The sequence below is a fragment of the Mustela lutreola genome, chromosome 18 (genome assembly GCF_030435805.1).
Source record: "Mustela lutreola isolate mMusLut2 chromosome 18, mMusLut2.pri, whole genome shotgun sequence".
NCBI classification, from domain to species: Eukaryota; Metazoa; Chordata; class Mammalia; order Carnivora; family Mustelidae; genus Mustela; species Mustela lutreola.
In genome coordinates this window covers 8,545,136-8,563,599 of record NC_081307.1, presented here as the reverse complement: position 1 = coordinate 8,563,599, position 18,464 = coordinate 8,545,136, and the positions used below count along the sequence as shown (strand labels likewise).

Here is an 18,464-nt window from a genome sequence, read left to right as displayed (position 1 = left end):
ATGTGTGTATTCTAGCTACTTGTTTGTCCGTCTGGCTCTCCCTTTGCTTGAGAGTCTTTGTGGGAATGCTGTGGCCAGGGAGCCCCTCCTACAGGGAGGGCTGGCACTCAGCAAAGAGCTAGTCAACTCCTGGGGATATCTGTCCCCAGTGGGCCTGTCGTCAGGAGCAACAAATAGACTAAATTTCTCAGAGGTAAGATGATTCTAATTTAAAATAGGTAACTGGAGAGAGTTGGGCCACCTCTGGTCTTTAATCTGGCCTCACCTCTGGGCTCCTCCCAGCTCAGTTGACTGAAACATTGTCTGTCACTCTAAACCAGTTTCTCTCTGAGCACAAGGGCACTCTCTCTTCGTCACACGAAGCCCGGCCCAGCTCAGGCGGTGCAGTCCTTCTGACCGGATCTCCTCCCCATCACATAAGCTCTTTGGTGCATACTCCTCCTTCTCCACCACTCATGGTGAGACTGCCGTGACACAGAGACCTGAGTCCCGGCACCCGCTAACTTCCCTTGCTCCTATACGCTTCCTCCATTTGCACTGTTTATTGCATCCCCACTACCCCCTTCGCCTTTCCCGGGCTGAGGATTCATGTGTTCAATTTCTTGAGCTCCTAGGAACAAAGGCATCTGAGAACTCTAAGAAGGTGATCACTGGCCCCCACTCGCTGCCCAGACTGAGAGCATGAATGCCAGTCAGCGTCCTTCCCTGGAACTTCCCTTCTCAGGGAGGCTGTGGCTTAGCTGGCCTTGTCTTGAGGGGAAATTGAGTCACAACTGCCTACTCCAAACTCTAGGATTCCAAGAGAATCAGAACATTATCTCCTTGACTCCCAAAGTGATCCTGGACTAAGGGTGAGCAAACTCTTCCTATAAAGGGCCCCACAGCGAATATTTAGGTTTGGCAGATGATAAGGTCTCTGTTACAAGTACTTAAGTCTGCTTTTATAATGTGGGAACAGCCATAGGCCATGATGTAAATGAATGAGTACGGCTGTATTCCAGTAAAACTTTGTGAACACTGACATTGGAATTTCAGGTCATTTTTACCTATCATATTATTTTGATTTTTTTGTGAAAAATGTAAAAATTCGGGGCACCTGGGTGGCTCAGTGGGTTAAAGCCTCTGCCTTCGGCTCAGGTCATGATCCCAGGGTCCTGGGATTGAGCCCCGCATTGGGCTCTTTGCTCAGCAGGGAGCCTGCTTCCTCCCCTCTCTCTCTGCCTGCCTCTCTGCCTACTTGTAATCTCTGTCAAATAAAATAAATAAAATCTTAAAAAAAAAAAAAAAAGTAAAAATTCCAGGGGTGCCTGGGTGGCTCAGTTGTTAAGCGTCTGCCTTTGGCTCAGGTCATGATCTTGGGGTCCTCAGCTCCCTGCTCAGCAGGAAGCCTGCTTCTCCCTCTCCCTCTGCTTGTGTTCCCTTTCTTGCTGCCTCTGTCAAAAAAATAAATAAAATCTTCTTTAAAAAATGTAAAATTTCCAGTATTCAGTGTGGTGGTGTTGACAGATGGTCATCATTCCATACATTAGATCCCAAGACTCATTCATTTGATGTTTGAAAAAAAAAAATCATTCTTGCCTCGAGGGCCATACAAAGCCAGGAGGCAGGCCATACTTCCTGACCTCTGTTCTCCAACTCCAGGTCAGACAGATGAAGAGTTCAAATCTGTTCTGAAGTATTTACTGTGTGACCTGAGGGGAGCTAAAATTCTGACGCCTAGGACTCAGTTTCCTCATCTGCATAATGGAGATACTGTCTGCCTTGACAAGAATTAGAAATAGGACATGGCAGTGCTCAGGGAATGGTAATAATGCAGTAAATGAGACTTCCTTTTGCAGTCAGGGCTGTGCAAAGACAGGAGTGGCTTTCTCTCACCTCTGGCGGGGGTGGGGGGGGCGCTTATCAGTGGCACCAGGGCCTATTTCCAGGACGCTGAGACAGTTTTCTGTGTAAAATAGTCAAACAGTGAGCGGCTGAGGACACTCTCCCCCAGGAGTGTCTGAGGCTTTGGAGTTTGCTGGCTCCACAGAGCTCAAGGAGCCCAATTTTAAATGCGGAGTGAAAGTTCCTGCCTTCCCAGGAGGGCAAGATTGCAGAGTCCCCAACATGACCCCTGAAGAGAAGCTGAGGGAACAGGGTCCATCTGCTTACAGACCGGGCTCTGGGGCTAAGGGGGGCTGCACTGCTGCTGTTTGGGCCACAGCTGAAGAGTCCTAACCACACCCTCTTAGTAGTTGTTTTCCCTGGGAAGTAGGGGGGGCAGGGGTGGTGGTGGCCAGAAGTAACCTGGATTGTGGGGGTTGGGGGGGAGGGGTAGCTGCCTGGAGAACGTTCTCCCCCAGAATCACTCTCTGTCCTTGTTGCAGAACAGTATCCAAAAGCATGCAGAAATGTTCAGAGCAATCCGTCCTGTGTACCGCCTGTTCCCATCTTCATTTGAAATGTATCTAAATACATAAGACTCGGGGGAGGGGGAAGGAGTCCAGTGAATATGGGGACAGGTGGCAGCCAGACCGACCCGTGGTGATCACTTGGCTAAGACATGTAAATGTCAAATCACTATGCTGTGCACCTGAGACCAATATAATAATATAGGTCAACTACACCTCTATTTTCAAAAATCCAAATTAAATTTCTTTTTTCTTTTTTTTTTTAATTTAAAGATTTCATTTATTTATTTGACAGAGATCACAAGTCGGCAGAGGCAGGCAGAGAGAAAGGAGGACGCAGGCTCCCTGCGGAGCAGAGAGCCTGATGTGGGGCTCGATCCCAGGACCCTGGGATCATGACCTGAGCCGAAAGCAGAGGCTTTAACCCGCTGAGCCACCCAGGCGCCCCCAAATTAAATTTCTTTAAAAAAATTAAGTATCTCTTTGCATGAGGGGGGAAAAGTGCCTGGCAAAAACATCAAGATGACAATGTTTAGTTACCTCTCTGTAGCAGCAGGGAACTTAGGGTTTCTTTTTTATTCTGAGAATAAGCATGTATGACATTGCTTTGAAAAATCTACAGACCAAGTGGGTGGACAAGGGAGTGGAGGGGGACAGGAGGTGACCCTTGACACCAACTGAGAAGCCAAGACAAGAACCCGAATCCGCCTGGCAGACACCCTCCAAGCTCCCAGGGTCCGGTGGCTTGACTTCCTGCAGCTCAGGATCCTAGACTTGGGAAAGTTCACTCTCTATGCTGTTCATATACCCTATAATCATTCTCTTTCTTTTCTTTTTTTTTTTTTAAGATTTTATTTATTTGACAGAGAGAAATCACAAGTAGATGGAGAGGCAGGCAGAGAGAGAGAGAGAAAGGGAAGCAGGCTCCCTGCCGAGCAGAGAGCCTGATGCAGGGCTCGATCCCAGGACCCTGAGATCATGACCTGAGCCGAAGGCAGCGGCTTAACCCACTGAGCCACCCAGGCGCCCCCATTCTCTTTATTTTCCTGTTTTGTTTTGTTTTCTAACTTTTTGTTATTAGCAGCTGGCCAAAGGGGACTTCAAAGAAAGAAGGCGTCGTGTTCCTTCTTGGGCTGCCCCTGAGGGCTGGGTCTGGGGGCACCAGCGGGGACCAGACAAGGGTGGGTGATCTCTGAGGGAAAAGTCAGGGTCATTTGCATAATGAAACTTTCCTTCCCCAAGATTCCTTCCACAGGGCTTTTTTTTTTTTTTTTTTTTTTTTTTCCTTTTTCTTAAACTGAATCTGGAGGGCTGTGTTTTAAGAGAAGCTGCTCTCCCACCACTTTACATGGTGGCCCTACCTTTGACCTGGGGTAACCAGGGAGGCCTCGCCGGAGCTCCCCCATCCCATCCGAGGGGCTTCACAAGCACTGCCTGTATCTATCTCTCTACAGTGTGACTTTAATCCCTGGGCAAGAAAAAGCATCTCCTCTCTTTCAAGATACTGGGGACCTTGGAGCATGGACTATGGCTGGGAGGCAGACAGACCTCTCACCTCATCAGGAAAGACTCAGAGTTCCCAGAGAGCTGAGCTCAGGAGAAGATTCTCTGTGCTTCTCTAATACCCTCTGCTCCAAAATGAATAAACTAAGTTGACTGAACCAGGGATTTGGCTCCCAGATCTGGGGCAGTCTGAAGCCAATCTGAATTTCAGTCATGTCCCCAAAATGAAACTTTTACTTTCTAGGAAATCAGGGGTGGGGGGTGGGGGGTGGGGGTGGGGGTGGGGGTGGGGGTGGGGGTGGAGGGTAGAGAGATCAAGGAAGAGACCTTGTTCATATGCTCAGCCAAAAGTGCCCGGTGCCAAGCAAAGGTGGCACCTCTTCACAGTGAGGACAGAGAATTCAACTGATGTTCTTCTGGTAAATGCCATGGTCCCTGCAGGCCAAGATGAGGCGAGTGTCATAGGGAAGGGCTCAGAGATGTCCCATCCGCTGCAGGAGAAAGAACATGGGGACCTCTGGGGACCAGGCAAGGTGGAAGCCACAGGAATCCAGCTGAGGGATGCTCACGGGGTAAGAAATGCTGGTCACTCCCCAAGAGAGGTTTTCCAGGAGACAGAAGACATTTTTCTTGCATCCCCATGAAGGCACAGGCACACATCTTTGAAAGGTAGTACCATTTTATTTAGTGTTGTAGAAATTTTAGGTTACTTCTTAAAAACAAAACCAAAGAAGTTAAAAACTCCCAAACTCAAAAGGCAGGAAATCATTTTATAATCCAAAAACGCTGGGCGATCTTTCAGTTGGAGGGTGGAAGAGGTCAAGTTAGTAGCTCATATAACAGATACTGAGAAACCAGAGTTGAGGTTGGTATGACTACCAGGAGGCCAAGTTCCCTACTGAAGGCAATTAATCTGTCAGCCTTGAGAGATCATTAATTCGTAGCTCTCAAAGAGAAACAAAGATGATCGATTGGGAAAAGAGACTCAGGGAGGTAAGATCCTGCCCAATTGAACATTAAATTGTCTCTGGCCTTCAATTCGGTGTGTGGCTGTCATGGGTCCTCCCCCGCTCTGCCCTTTTGAGATCCCACTGTTAGTAAAGCTGGAAACCACACAGACACACAGACACACACACAACCTATTCATTTGCACACACCTTCCACTCAGGGTCAACGGCTCTTCCTCATGGTCAAGGGCAGGCTTTCTTGTTCCTCCATTCTGATGTGCTGACACACAGGAATAAAATGGAGGGCAGGAAATCTGTCAGAGTCCAAGGAGTGAGATGATAGGAAATAGGCAAAGGATTGACAATGTTTGACAATGTTTTCAGGAGGCTGACCTCCAGCTCAAGTTCACTGCAAGATGTTCGGTATTTAATCTGATGCTTCCCTAAAGAACCGACCGCTCTTTCCAGAGACCGCTAGGTGAGGCCAGGAAAAGAGCTGCTCCCACTTCTCCAGAACACAGCCTCCTCCCAGCGTGCTTCCATCAGGCTGGCATTTACAGCAGCTGGAGCCAAGCCCCAACGCTCCTCATGTATGTGGGTGCGCACCCTCTGACGCTCCGATTCACCAACCCCTGTTAACGGGTCAGGGAGACATAAACCCTCCCCCAGAATAGAGCCCTCACGGACAGTCATTACCTCATGCCCTCCAGGTTAGCTATTTTGAGAGGTACAGGACTGCTATGAATTGGATTTCTTTTCCCCCAGCAGTGGTAGAAGCCAGACACCCTTGAAGTAAATTATCCTTCATTCTCCAGAGTCCCCAAGTGGCATTTCAGAACACAGGAATTCACTCCTCTACCCAGACGTCCCTCTCAAATACTGACTGAGTTACACACCCGAGGTCCTAGCAGCAGATAGTATGTCCAGACCAAGTTCCTTTCGTGAACAGTGCAGGTATCCACACCAGTTCCTCTAAGGAGAAATCCTTCGGAGCACCCCTGTCCCCAGTGCCCTTGGGTTATCACAGTCAAAATACATTTCTAAGTAAAACAAAACAAAACAAAAACAACCTATTGCAGAACGAATATATACACATATGTTTTCAGAGTGGAGACGCATATACGGTTCTCTTTCCAGGCACGTAAATAACTCTCATAGCACTACAAAAATACAAGTCATCTGGGAAGTTTACAGCTTCCCCACTACTGTAAGAGCATTAAATAAAGCAGCTATAGATAATCAAAAGCTGATTCATCAAGTTACAGTATCACCCTTCAAAGTGAAGTGCTCTGATGTAACTAACGTTGCCGTTAACAGAAGATCCTGAAAAGGGCTCTGCTGCCAACCGTCTTGCCTCTTGCCCTCCATAGAACAAGAACAGACAGAGAAGAGAGCCCCGAGCTAATAACTGTTGTTGCCTCAAACCCTGCCCTCTGCACTGGCCTGTGATCTTCCGCCCCAGAGACAGGTCAAGGTTAGGTAAGATTCTGTCACAACCAGGAGGGAAAAAAACGAGCAACACAGAAACATTCTAATTCTAGTATTAGTTTCTGAACAATGAAATGACCTGATGAGTCCGACTGGGGGTATCATTTCAGAAGTGTCCTAGCTTCAAAAAAATAGGTGTGTTCTTCTAGCTTTAAAAATATAGCCAACCAAAACTAAGTGTTACCTTCTTGTTCTTCAAAACTTTATATCAAGGGTTGGGGGTGGGGTAGGGGATCGCCAGGAAGTATTGTGAGGAGATCAGAGAGCCAAGCAAAGGCACTGGGGCAACAGGCCACAGGAGTCCTACTGAGATCATTCCCTACCTGGTAGAATCAAGTTAGTCAGTGCTTTGGCCACCTGATTTCTTCTCAAGGCACTGACGAGGCCACTCCAGCCAGCAGGAGCCCGGCTACGGTGACGCTTCGACCAACCCCGTTAAACGAGCATGAAGTGACAATCTCCCTGCTCTGCCTCTCCCATCTCCACAGGCGGGCCCTATGCACCGATCAGGAGCACACCGTAAGGCTGAAGAGTTGTGGCATTTAGAAAAGGCAGCTTGTTCCAAAATCTAGCAAGGCACACTCACAAGGCTTTTGTTCACCTCCCCCGCTTTGGTCAAATCAGTAAGACCAAGTCCAAGGAGGACTTGGGGAGGTTTACACGGCATCAAAACTGAGCACCTCCAGCCTAACGCCACCCTGAGCTACTCTCAAAAGCCAAGCAAGCACGTGCCTGGTCCTTCTCATTTCACCCCGCACTCCACTGACGGGGCGCGGTGGCAGCAGGTATGTATTTTTAAATGTCAATATCGAAGAGAGAAAATCCCAGTATTAGATACACGAATCATCCAACGCCACCCGAAGCTCTGGGCTAGGAGCAGATCTTATGACCACATTTCCGGTCAGAGCATAAAATATTTACAATATAGTTAAAGGCACAGTGGCATTTAAAAATAAAACCCTGGGAATGTACAGTAGAAGATTCATTGTAATAATTAACCTGGCTTCAGTTGCTGGAACTGACTCTTGCCAGATAACAGGCAAGGGAGGCGGCTGGTGACTTCGAGCCTGTGTGCTGGTTATCAGGCCTACAGAGTCCTTGACCTCAGGAGCGGGTGGAAACGAACTCACAGAACAGTCTGGGTCTCCTAGGCTGACGAGTCACATCTTTCCTGCCTTTTTGCCGACCTGAGCCGGGACGCGGAGGATGTTGGGGGTTTCCTCCATGACCCTGACAAGCAGGTTGTCAATGTAGTCTTCCAGCTCTCGGACCTGAAACTCCTTCTTGCTTATCGTCTCCTTCTGCTTGAGGACCAACTGGATCAGCTCATCATGGGTCAGCTGTGCGTATGCAAAGGCAGGGTCCGAGGGGTTGTATTTCTTCAGAAGCGGAGAGAATGGGGAGAAAAAGTGGTAAAGTCAGCAAAGAAGGCAAATATCGAAAAGAAATCTAAAAAAGGAACATGTTATTAGCGATTGGAGTCTCCTGGGAATGTGTTTTCAGATCAGGTGGAAAACCGGGTTACTGACAAAGTTTTCTGTAAGGGACCAGAGAGTAAATATTTGAGGCTTTGCCAGCCACATACGGCCTGTGTCAACCATTCTTCTGTTGTTTCATTTGTTATTTGTTTTATGACTTTATAAAAATGTACAAACCACACTTGGCTCCTAGGCTACAAACCCCTGGGTTAGACTCTGGATTTGAGGTTTCAGGAAATGTAACAACTGGAGGTCTCTGAACACTAGGAGCGGGCAAAGCGAATTATGAACACGAGCTGAGAGCCCCAAGCTAAGCTGGTCCATGAAAAAACCCTAGCGACAGAAGGTGCAGGAGACGACGTTCACCCAACCCCTCCCCAGGCAGCCACTCATCCCCACCGCCTGCTGCTTCCCCCTCGACACTCAGAGGGGGACCACAGGAACGCTGAGGCACTGGCCACTCAGACACCCCCACCTGGAGTCACGTCATCCTCAAGACATACGCAGAATCAGAGCTAAGGGCCACGACGGCGCATCGCGCAGTCAGCACACTCAGACATCAGGGCGCACCCTCTGGGCACTCGGTGGCCACAGCCAGGGCTCAGCAGCCCCGCTCTTGCCAACAGCAGGAGCCCTAAGGAATGACTCCATCAGCATTTATAATCCGGGGTGACTGGAGTCCAGCTGCAAAGTGACCAGGCCCAAACCGTGAGGAAACACAAGATAAGGATTAAATGGAAAAGTACCATGTTGTACCAAGCCTCCAGCTGGAGAAGCTAAGTCGAGAGCGGAATCATCACTCATTCTTTTGACAACATGATAGAAGGCCCTGCTTAGTATAGTGGCGCATCGGCTGCCTACACCCTAGCCAGAAATCAGAGAGAAACCCCATCGCTCTTATCCTGGCTTGGAAGGGAAGCACAGTGCTCACAGCTCCGGCTTAGAAGCACACACCGACGTCTCCACGCACACAGCACGTGTGCACCTACCACAGACTGCACAGAGGCGAGAGGTTGGACTACTTTTTTGAGAAACCACTTCTCCCTTAATCTTTTTGTTGTTTTAGTTTCTTAACTTGTTGAAGGTACACATTCCTCTGGACCTCAATCATCCCATTAGTAATTCTAAAACCATCATCAACCAGAAAGTTGAGCGTCTGGAAAAGGACGCTGGGGACGGGTTGTACAGGGTGAATGCACTTAACATTACTGAACCGTACACTTAAAAATGCTTACGGTTCCTCGTGCACTGTTGCTGCGAAGGCGAGCTGGTGCAGCCACTGTGGAAAGCAGTATGGAGGTTCCTTAAAAAAATTAAAAAACAGAATTGAGGGTGGCCTGGGTGACTCAGTCAGTTAAGCATCTGCCTTCAGCTCAGGTCATGATCAGGGTCCTGGGATCCAGTCCCACATTGGGCTCCCTGCCCTCAGCCCCTCACCCTGCTCATGCTCTCTCACTCTCTCTCTTTCAAATAAAAAAATAAAAATAAAAAACTCTTTAAAAAAACAGAACTGATCCAGTAATCTTGCCACTAGGTATTTACCCAAAGAATACAAAGAAACTAATTCAAAAAGATACGTGCACCCCCTGTGTTTGTTGTAGTATTATTTACAAGAGCCAAACTATGGAAGCAGCCCAGGTGTCCCTTGACTGATGAATGGATAAAGAAGTGGAACACACACACACACACAGGAATACTACTCAGCCATTAAAAAAAAGACATCTCGCTGTTTGCAACGATGTGGATGGAGCCAGAGAGTAGGATGATGCTGAGCTAAATAAGTCAGTCAGAGAAAGACAAGTACCATATGCTTTTACTCATATGTGGAATTTAAGAAACAAACCAAATAAACAAAGAAAAAAGAGACAAACCAAGAAACAGACTCTTAACTGTAGGAAACACACGCATGGTTACCACAGGGGAGGTGGGTGGGGGATGGATGAAATAGGTGAAGGGGCAAAGAACACACTTATGATGAGCAGAGTAATGTATATAAAATTGTTGAATCACTAAATTGTACATCTGAAACTTGTATAACACTATATGTTGACTATGCTTGAATTGAAAAACACTTTTTAAAATTTTGAAATGCTTCAGATGATAAAAGTTTTATGTGATGTTTATTTGACCCCAATTTTTTTTTTAAAGATTTTATTTATTTGACAGGCAGAGATCACAAGTAGGCAGAGAGGCAGGCAGAGAGAGAGAGAGAAAGCAGGCTCCCCGCTGAGCAGAGAGCCGGATGCGGGACTCGATCCCAGGACCCCGAGACCATGACCCGAGTCAAAGGCAGCGGCTTAACCCACTGAGCCACCCAGGTGCCCAGATCCCAATTTTTTAAAAAGGAGGTGCATGTCTGTTGATGGATCCTATCAAGGAAAAAGTACTCTTCGGGAACAATAGCCCAAGAATAATGTCCTCGAGCGTTTTTAGATTGTATCTCTATCATACAAGGATTTTATTTACTGAAAATTGTGGCGCACATCAGGTATGGGGCAAGGCAGTTTGTGAGATCAAGAGAAGAAGAAGCTGTCGGCTGGAGGCAGGAGCAGCAGGGGCTCCTCAAGAGTGGAGACCAAGTCCTTACAGCGCTTCATACACAAGGGCTTAGGGGCGTGGGAGTCAGGACTCCAGAGAGCTGGGCTACGCAGGGGACTGGGACAGACTGCAAATTGGGCAGTGATACCACAACTAGACTTTGAAGACGAGTTAAAATTAATTTTCCCCTGCGGCGCCTGGGTGGCTCAGTTGGTGAGGCATCTGCCTTTGGCTCAGGTCATGATCCTGGGGTCCTGGGACTGAGGCCCATGTCGGACTCTCTGCTCAGTAGGGAGTCTGCTTCTCCCTCTCCCTCTGTGCTCTCTTCCTCTCTCTCAAGCAAGTAAGTAAAATCTTAAAAAAAATTAATTTTCCCCCAAAATAACAGAATTGTTTTCACTATAAGGGGAATATTTCCTCATAATGGAAAATCTCAAATACAGAAGAGGGAAAAAATTATTACCTAGAGCTCCAACACATAATATTTGGGTCTCTTCTTTCTCTCTTTCTTTCTTTCTTTTTTAAGATTTTATTTATTTATTTGACAGAGAACACAAGTAGGCAAAGAGGCAGGTGGGGCGGGGGGGAAACAGGCTCCTTGCTGAGCAGAGAGCCTGATGTGGGGCTCGATTCCAGGACCCTGGGATCATGACCTGAGCTGAAAGCAGAGGTTTTAACCCACTGAGCCACCCAGGTGCCCCGGGTCTCTTATTTCTTCCTTGGTTTCTTTGTGGTATATTTTACAACTTCAAGCATCATGCAGAATATGGTTTTCAAGCATTTTAAAATTATTATTTTCTGAGCATTTTCCCATCACTAAATTTTAACAAAAATCATTTTTTAAAAACTATTTACTTATTTCACAGAAAGAGGGAACACAAGCAGGGAGAGTGGGAGAGGGAGAAGCAGGCTTCCTGTCGAGCAGGAACCTGGGATCATGACCTGAGCCGAAAGGCAGACACTTAATGGCTGAGCCACCCAGGCACCACCTATTTTTTTTTTGGTTGGTTTTTGTTTGTTTGTTTTTTTAGCAGAAATATTTTTAATGGATGCTTGAAATTTCATTATATTTTACCCATCTCCTTTGTTAGATATTTAGGTTTTTTCAGTTTTCACAATTACATATAACATTTTTATTAAGATGCATGAGCATGAATCTTGGATCACATCTCTAAAATAGTTCCTTAGGATAGATGCGTGGGGTTGAAAAGAGATGTACGCTTCATACCTTGCAAACTATGAAATAGCTATTCAATTTGGATTTCATAATCCAAAGAGGAAAGTATGTGAGCCTTTGAAATCATTAGGCGATCCTACACATGTGATGATTCAAAAATTATAAAACAATCCAGCGTTACAGAAAGTGAACAACAGCCATAGCGAGGAAGAGGTACAAGGAAAATAACCATTAATTCAAGAAAAAACAGTGCCCATTGTCACATATTTCCTTCCAGGATTTTCATATTGGATGTTCCCACCGTAGTTGCAATAATAATGACGTATATTCAAATCCATCTCTCACTGTTTCCGTATTAACAGGACAGATGATTTCTGGATCCAGTTGGCTGTATTATTTTTAAATGGAAGTATTAAAGCCACCTGGGTAAATAATACACTCCCTTAAGTTTCAAATAATCTAAAAGCAATGGAGGCCATGAAACAGCAACCAAAAACCAACCAAACAAACAAACAAATTAAAAAAAAAAAAAACCCGCCCAAACAAAACCCAAAACCCATTATGGTAATGATTCAGCTAGCTTTTCATAACTTTGGCCATGCAGTTTCTTTCCCTAACCTCTCTCGCACTCTGCCACATTCCAAAGAGCAGTTACTTTTGTAAATATTATTTATGGCTTAGTACAAAGCACCGTTATATGGGGGGCTTGTAAGAGTCTCTAAGAAACTCTCCCTCTTTGCTCAGAGTATTACTAGGTATGGTCCATGGCTAAGTGCTTTGTAGCAGGCAGCCAGAGGGGGCAGTGGCCCAGCTTACAAATCATGAGCAAAATAACCAGCAGTTGCCTTTGTTTTAAGGCAAGTTATTCCCTCTGTCCGGGCCAGGAGATAAGCCCCTGATTAAATGAGCTTTGAAGAATAAATAAAATGGGAGCCAAGGGTCTTGCTCACTTCCCGAGAGCTGGCTGTTTGTTTCTCTTTGGAGCCCAGCTGCATTCCACAGTACAAGGAAGAGGGGATGGGAGGCTGCTCCATGACCCTAGCTTTCATTACTGTCCCTTTTATGCTGTTCTTTTGCCTGGTTTCCTGGTAAATATCGTTAAACCCCAGGAAGGTATGTGCTGCCTCTTCCCCACACCCTCAGAGGCCCACCAAGCTGAACTGGGCAAGTTATGGAACATTTCCGGGTAAGGGCTAATTCATACACAGCAAGCACATCTGAAAATGATGCTCACTTACCACTGGCCCCAGCACCACACAGTACAAGGGAAGAGAAGGCAAAGCGGCTAGAAGATGCTAACTTGTTCGTAGTAACCATCTGTGGTCACTGCTCAGCCTCTTTCCCTGAACCTCGGGTCCAACTTTCAGGAAACCTTTCGCCCAGCTCCTGATGGCAGAGATGCAATGGAGCCCAGGTGGTAACAAACAAACCAGTACTTTAAAAACCCTTGCAGGGAAGGTGCCTGGGTGGTTAAGCATCTGCCTTGAGCTTGGGTCGTGATCCTGGGATCTGGTCCCTCACTGGGCTCCCTGCTGAGCGTGAAGTCTGCTTCTCCCCCTCCACCCTGCTCATGCTCTCTCTCCCACTCTCTCTCTCTTTCTCTCTCAAATAAATAAATAAATAAATAAGATCTTAAAATAAAAATACCTACAGGAGTAAAAGAGAAGTGAGCAAGAAATTTTTATTCTAAAACCACAAAGACTACTTGATGTCTTATAGTGCACTGTGAGACCTTCAATGTCTCATTGAATGAAGCGTCTAGATGCCCTGGACTAAAATAGAAATAAAGTTTACTTCCACTGACAGTGGTTCCCAGTAGTCAGTCAGGAAATTCCTCTCCATATATTTGAAACTCAACACAGCCTTGCCCAACAGTCCCTCTGTAAATCATTCTCCCTAGCCCAAGTGATAATGAGTCAAAGACCAGAGGTTTGCCAGGAGGCAGTGTTCTAGATTCTCCTGATTTTAGAACCAGAAAGGGCAGGATGGGGATGCTCCAAAGCAGAAATCATCTGAGGGGCTAGTTTGGTTTGGCTGGTGGGCAGGAGTTGTTTTTTGTTTTTTTTTTTTTAAGTTAGCCCAAGCTTGGGGTGCCTGGGTGGCTCAGTGGGTTGAGCTGCTGCCTTCAGCTCGGGTCATGATCCCAGCATCCTGGGATTGAGTCTGCTCAGCAGGGAGCCTGTTCCTCCCCCCCACCCCGGACCCTGCCCCCTGCCTGCCTCTCTGCCTGCTTGTGATTTCTCTCTCTGTCAAAATAAATAAATAAAATCTTAAAAAAAAAAAAAGTTAGCCCAAGCTTTTGAAGAGAAGAGATCCTCTAATCAAGAAATACACTTCCTGGGGGGTGCCTGGGTGGCTCAGTGGGTTAAGCCTCTGCCTTCAGCTCAGGTCATGATCCCAGGGGCCTGGGATCGAGTCCTGCATGGGGCTCTCTGCTCAGGAGGGAGCCTGCTTCTCCTCATCTCTCTCTCTGTCTCTCTACCTATTTGTGATGTCTCTCTCTGTCAAATAAATAAATAAAAAATCTTAAAAAAAAAACATTAAAAAAAAAAAAAAAAGAAATACACTTCCTGGAAATTTAGCTTAGGAAGAGGAAAAGTTCTATGCAAGAAATTGTTGACTGTAGCATTACTCATATTGAAAAACAGAAAATAACCCAAATATCCCATAATAAGGAAATGGTTAAGTAAATATCAGTATAACCATGTCAAAGAATAATTACATAGCAACAAGCAAAAAATGCTTATGATCTACTAATAAATGAAAAACAGACTGGAACAGTGTTTCCAATGAGGGCGATGGAGCTGGAAAACCACCATTTTGCCACTGCCATATTCACTGATGGATACGAAAGACTGGGAACAAAAGGGCAGTGAGGAACACAATGCTTACATGGCCTGACATTAACTCCCCACAAACTGTATTGTATTGTAAAGGGGGAAACAGTATTGATTGTAAAGGGGGAAACAGGAACTTTACACTCCAGAACTTCGTGGGCACCGCCTGAAGTCAGTCATCAGAGTTAACGCTCCCACTACCATGACAAGAGGATATAATGTGCCTCTTCTACTACGCACTGAGAAGGACGTGCGATTTGCACGGTTAATTCCTGCCAGGAATGCGTGACCTCAACCAAACCAGGAGGAGAGAGCAGACAGATCCAAACAGAGGAAAATTTCTACAGAACAACTGATCTAAAGTCTGAGAATGTCAAGGTCTTGAGAGACGTCAAGAAGGCTGGGAAACGGGTCCAGGATCAAGGGGCTGAGGGAGACACGGCCACAAAACAGTGAGAGATTCTGGATTGGATCCTGGAACGGAAAGAGAAACAGGAAAACTCACAGGACAACAGGTGAAGCTCAAGTGTGGGCTACAGATGAGAAAAGAGGAGTACAGAGACTTCAAATGTCTTGATCTTGATTCAGTGTCCTTATTCTTGGGAATTACACGCTGAAGTATTTAGTGGTAAGTGGGGCATGAGGTGGGCAACTTACCCTCCATGGTTCAGACAAAAAAAAAAAGAAGAAGTACGTCTACACAAAGAGCGAACAGACAGGGACGGGGAGAGAGAGGGTGAAAACGATAAAGCAAATGTGGTAAAATGTCAACGACTGGTGAACTGGGATGAAAGGTTTACAGCAGTCCTCTGTACTGCACTCGCAGCTTTTTCTTTAAAGTTTGCAATGATTAACAGAAGAAAGTTTCAAAAAAGTGTATCTAGGCAATGATGACAAGCACAAGAATTTTACATTTTTGCCAAAAGATAAAAAAGGATACACGGGGAAATGAAAACATCTGATTAGAGTGGACCAGCCAGTGGGTGACATTTTCTTCCCACTAAAAACCGGTGTCAGTCTTGTTGCTGGAGACCCAAGCAATTCGACAATGACTAACTCTAAGGGGAGCAGTAATAGTCCCCTGGGAAGTGTAGGGGCTTCCAAAGACTATACGAAGACATAGATGTACATACAGTCAAGTCGTTCCTGACCCTCCCTGCTGCCCAGGAGGGTCTACATAATGGTTTTTTATAGTCCCCTAACTAGCACACCTACTTCTTGGAGGAGACATACCTTCATTGCAGTTTCATTGATCAAGTTCTCGTTGATGATGGTGGCGGTGCCCAAGCTGGAGCTGGCAATCTTGGTGGCTGTTGTGTTCATTGGTTTCACAGGGTGAAGTCTAAAGAGAAGGGGAAAGGATCCTTAGACCTTCGGTAGTGACAAAACCGAGACACCATCCACCTCACGGACAGCAGCCGGTGAGACACACAAGAGGGCAGAGTGGTGATGCGCTCTGTCCGCACGTCCAGTCCGGCAGACGCCGGTGTCCCTGCGGAAATGCGGGCGGACGGCACGAGGCAGCCACATGCAGGCCCACCATGCGCACCGGAAAGTCAGGTGTCCCGACGTTCTCACCAGACCCTTGGTCTCATGATCAACGTCAGAAGAACGCTAAAGCCAGCCTCTTATTCTTGAGGAGGCTACAGCCTAGGACCCACACCAGTGCGAGGGGTCCTGCAGAGCCTCCCGATCCTCAATAGTAAAGAAAGTGCCAGGAACAAACATGCCAGCTTCACCTCAAAGCAAGCTCTCAACACTGCTCCGTTCTACCACTGCGCCTCAGCTGGTTTCTGATGCTGGGAAGATGCCGGAAGATGCAGTTTCAGAGCCCCAAATCTGTGCAGAACAATTCCTAAACCATCTGTGAAGACTGTCCCAGTGTTCTCCCTATAAATGCAGGAGTGTCCTGAGGAGGAATTCCCACGCTGGGGGTTGGGGTGGCGGGGAGGGAGACCCTTTGAAAACAGGCCCTACCAGCAAACTGCGTGGCATATGCCATCGGGATAGCCGTGCACTTAGAAAGCCATCCACCTCAGCAGGCAAAAGGCAAAGGGTCGGGTTGTGGGGTGGGCCTCACTCCCATGGACAAAACGACCTTCCCCGACTCTCACCTGTGCTTGGCTGACCCCGTTCCCGCGCTCGGCTGAGCTGAGATAGGAAGTGTCTCTGAGGGTGAGACCCAGGCCTGAAGAAGCGGCTTCCTCTTGCCAGAACTTTCCACTTTACCAGCGGGGCCCTCTGCTGTGGCCTTTTTTTGAGATTCTGCTGTACTGGTGTGAGTGTCAGCGTGTGGGCAGCCGGGGAAAGAGCGTGTAACAGGAAAGTTCTCAGAAAAGGAGGGACTGGCTACAGGAGAATCCAGGGCTGGATCAGGAGGCTGGCTTGGCCTCCCATTTCCCATCAGCTTTTCCCTCTCGCCGCCGCCAGGACCTGGCAGCTGTTTATCCAACCATGAGCTCTTGCCAGGATCTGGCTTATGAATTCCTGAAGCTGCCGTTGGCTCTGGAGAGGCTGCCGCAGATGTTTTGGGTGCTTTTGACCCGGGGTCATGTGGACCCTCTGCAGGCGCCGCCCAGCCGTCTGCCTCGCCCCTGGGCCCCTTTTCCATCTCAGAACGGGCAGGGGACAGGCTCAAGGAGGAAGGTCCTCCTTCCCGGGCTGCCACCTGGACTGTCTCTCCATTGTCTTCAACCTGATCCACTCTCTCATCATCTGATGCCACTTCAGGAATGGAAGGAAGGGTTAAGCCCAGATCAGCCACGACTGGAGAGTTAACCCCTGGGGTAGAGTGGAGGCCACTCAGGGGCTTGGACAATAAACCTTCGTGATCACTGGCTTTGCTCTGATTTGGGGCCATGAGTACATCTTCTGGCTCAATCCTCAAGAGCGGAATGTCTTTCCCTGAGCCTGCTTCACTCATGGGGGCTTCTGAGCCCTTCTCCTCGCAAGACGGGCCAGGAAGGGGGCCTGCCACGGAAGCTGGCACACCACACTGTGCTGCTGGGGACACGGCTTCCCTCTCTGCGGCCTCAGCGGACTCCCCGTCTGATGCATTTCCAGCAGCGACTCCCTTGCATGTCAGCTCCCGGGGATGCCTTCTGTCCCCTTCCACTGACCCGGCGGTCTGCTCCAGCTCCTCTTGTGTAAAGAGCTGCTCAGAAAATGACACATGCTTCCGGATTTTCTTTCGGCTCTCACCCACATTCTCTTCGTGTCTCCGCATCACGGAGCCAAGAGGGGGAGCCGGTTCTCCCATCTGAAGAGGGGGCACCGCTGCCGTCACTGCAGAAGTCATGCTGTCCTCCTGAAGGCTGGTCTCCCCAAAGGACACAGACGGACTCTCTGAGCCTGTGCTTGCCCTCATCAGATGCTTCCCCGCTGGGCTTTCAATCTGGCCACTTTGGAGTGAAAGGCCGAATGTTACTTCTTGGGCCTCTTGAGATGAAGGGACAGAGTCTCGTTCTGAGGCAGTAAACCCCAGAACTTCTTCCTGGTGCCCCATTTCAGACTGCTTCACAAGAGACTTTTCTGAGTCGTTACCAACAGTGCTCTCTGGGCCTATCTCACTGGTCTTCCTCGTGGGAGAATCTTCTGTCCCTTTACATGCTGGAGTGGGTAGCTTTCTGGAAAGTGACCCCGAGACACCAGAAACGGTCTTTGAAACTTCTATTAAACTCTCCCTTGGCAATTCTGCCTTAAGGGGCAAAGATGGTTCTTCCGGCCTGGCCTGGCCCTTGTCTGTGGAAGGCCAGTTCTCAACCGGCGTGGATGTGGAAATGGGAGCCACTATGGGAGATGAGAAAGAGAAGACAGAGGGAGATTCAGAGGATGGTGTCTCTGTACCATGCCCCAATTTAGAAGGGACAGGTGTCTGGCCAGAACTGGAAAGAAGAGCAGAAAAGAAGACAGGAGAGTCAGGGGAAGAAGAAAGCCTGGCTGTGGGCTGAGCCTCTGGAGACACGTCCAGTCTGCAAAAAGGACAAAATAAAATCTGCAGGTCAGTTGCAGATGCATCGTGAGAGGCAAGAAACACAAATAAAATTGTTCCAAAGGGGCAAACACTTTTATGGGGGGGGAGGGGGCCGGGAGGGCAGTATTTTAAG

The 18,464-nt window shown here is 47.7% G+C and overlaps 1 protein-coding gene across 3 annotated transcripts in view; it reads right to left on the bottom strand.

The window, feature by feature from the left end:
* Positions 1-4,554: 4,554 nt before the first annotated feature.
* The window catches only part of RAB11FIP1 (RAB11 family interacting protein 1), a 31,882-nt gene continuing 17,972 nt past the window's right edge, over positions 4,555-18,464 (bottom strand). Inside the window, exons 4-6 of one of the 3 annotated variants that reach the window (XM_059156271.1) lie at positions 16,473-18,329; positions 15,592-15,700; positions 4,555-7,707 (exon numbers count right to left, since the gene is read on the bottom strand). In XM_059156271.1, coding sequence (XP_059012254.1) covers positions 7,489-7,707; positions 15,592-15,700; positions 16,473-18,329 — 2,185 coding nt within the window. In that variant the 3' untranslated portion in view covers positions 4,555-7,488. Of the gene's footprint in view, positions 7,708-15,591; positions 15,701-16,468; positions 18,330-18,464 lie in introns of those variants that run through there. The other 2 variants (XM_059156273.1, XM_059156272.1) reach the window with 2 other exon arrangements.